General features: G+C 64.0%; 1 protein-coding gene across 1 annotated transcript in view; it reads left to right on the forward strand.

Annotated features, from left to right (window-relative positions):
* Positions 1–1,579, forward strand: part of GPR114 (G protein-coupled receptor 114) — a gene marked incomplete at its 3' end in the record, with an annotated part of 4,436 nt that overhangs the window by 2,594 nt on the left and 263 nt on the right. The window contains 4 exon segments of the mRNA XM_010072765.1: positions 1–74; positions 480–545; positions 547–758; positions 814–913. The exon segment at positions 1–74 is cut by the window's left edge and continues 3 nt beyond it. Of these exon segments, the coding sequence (XP_010071067.1) occupies positions 1–74; positions 480–545; positions 547–758; positions 814–913 (452 nt within the window).

Raw genomic sequence — 1,579 nt, forward strand, 5'->3', positions numbered from 1 at the left:
CTCCTCACCACCACCGGCTGCTCCCTCTCCACTGCTGCCACCCTCGGCACCCTCCTGCTCTGCTGCTTCTCCAGGTAGAGCTGTGCTGTGTCATGCCGTGCTGTGCCATGCCATGCTGTGCCATGTTGTGATGTGCCATGCCATGGTGTGCCATGCCATGTTGCACTGTGCCATGCCGTGCCGTGCCATGCTACACAAGCCACATTGGGCTGTGCCATGCCATGCCATGCCATGCCATTCTTCACCGTGCCGTGCCACCCCATACCATGTAATGCCGTGCCATACATGCCAAATTGGGCAGTGCCATGCCATGCCATGCCATGCCATGCCATGCCATGCAAGCCATGTTGGGCCGTGCCATGCCATGATGTGCCATGTTGTGCCATGCTGGGCTGTGCCATGCCTTGCCATGCCATGCCATGCAGTGCTGTGCCATCCAGTGCGCACCTGACAGCACCCCGTCCTCCCCACTCTTGCAGGCAGCGGCCGAGGGACAACAGGACCAGGATCCACATGCACCTCCTGGCCGCGCTGCTCCTGCTCAACTGTGACCCCGCTGCTGACCGCCGGCACCAAGGCGCTCTGCCAGGTCACCGCCGCCCTACTGCATGCCGGCCTTCTCTGCACCCTAGCATGGATGGCCGCTGAGGCCTTCCACCTCCTCCTCCTTCTTGTCAAGGTCTACAACATCTACATCCAGCACTACCTCCTCAAGCTCTGCCTCTTCGCGTGGGGTGAGTGGGCACCTGCCCAGCCCTGCCTGCGCCTGCCCCTGGCACAGCTGCCCCAGCACAGCCTGTCCTCGGTTCCCAGGTCTGCCCACGCTGGCCGTGGTGGCTGTTCTTGTCTTCAAGAGAGACACGTATGGGTACCACACCATCAGCAACGCTGAAGGCTACAGGAACATGACTATGTGAGTGAAGGGGGCTGCCGGCTCGCTGGGGCACCCTGGGCACACCGGGCACCCCAATGGACCCTGGGCACCCTGTAGACCCCAGCACCCCTGGCACACCCTCACACCCCAGGCACCCGGGGTGCAGCATGGACCCCAGGTACAGCATGCACCCTGGGCACCCTGGGCACAGCATGGACCCCAGGCACAGCATGCACCCCGGGCACAGCATGCACCCTGGGCACAGCATGAACCCCAGGCACAGCATGAACCCTGGACATGCCAGGTACCCTAGGCACATGGTACACCCTGGGCACCCTGAGCACTCTGGGCCCAGCAGGCACCCCAGGCACATGGGGCACCCTGGACACCCTGGACATGCCAGGTACCCTAGGCACATGGTACACCCTGGACACCCTGAGCATCCTGGGCACACCAGGCACCCCAGGCACATGGGGCACCCTGGACACCCTGGACATGCCAGGCAGCCTGGGCACATGGGGCTGGCCCAGGGCCAGGGCCAGCAGGAGCCAGACATAACTCTGCTGGGTGCCCTTTTTTGGTGAGCCCAGCTCTGCCCGCTGCCCACCTCCATCTCACTGTGCATGGGGGCACCCTCTGCCATGCCACCCCTGCGCCCAGCTCCTTCTTGGGGGTGATGGCCCATTTCCCCAAGAGACGCGCCCC

This window comes from Pterocles gutturalis, unplaced genomic scaffold (assembly GCF_000699245.1).
Source record: "Pterocles gutturalis isolate BGI_N339 unplaced genomic scaffold, ASM69924v1 scaffold30682, whole genome shotgun sequence".
Taxonomy (NCBI): Eukaryota; Metazoa; Chordata; class Aves; order Pterocliformes; family Pteroclidae; genus Pterocles; species Pterocles gutturalis.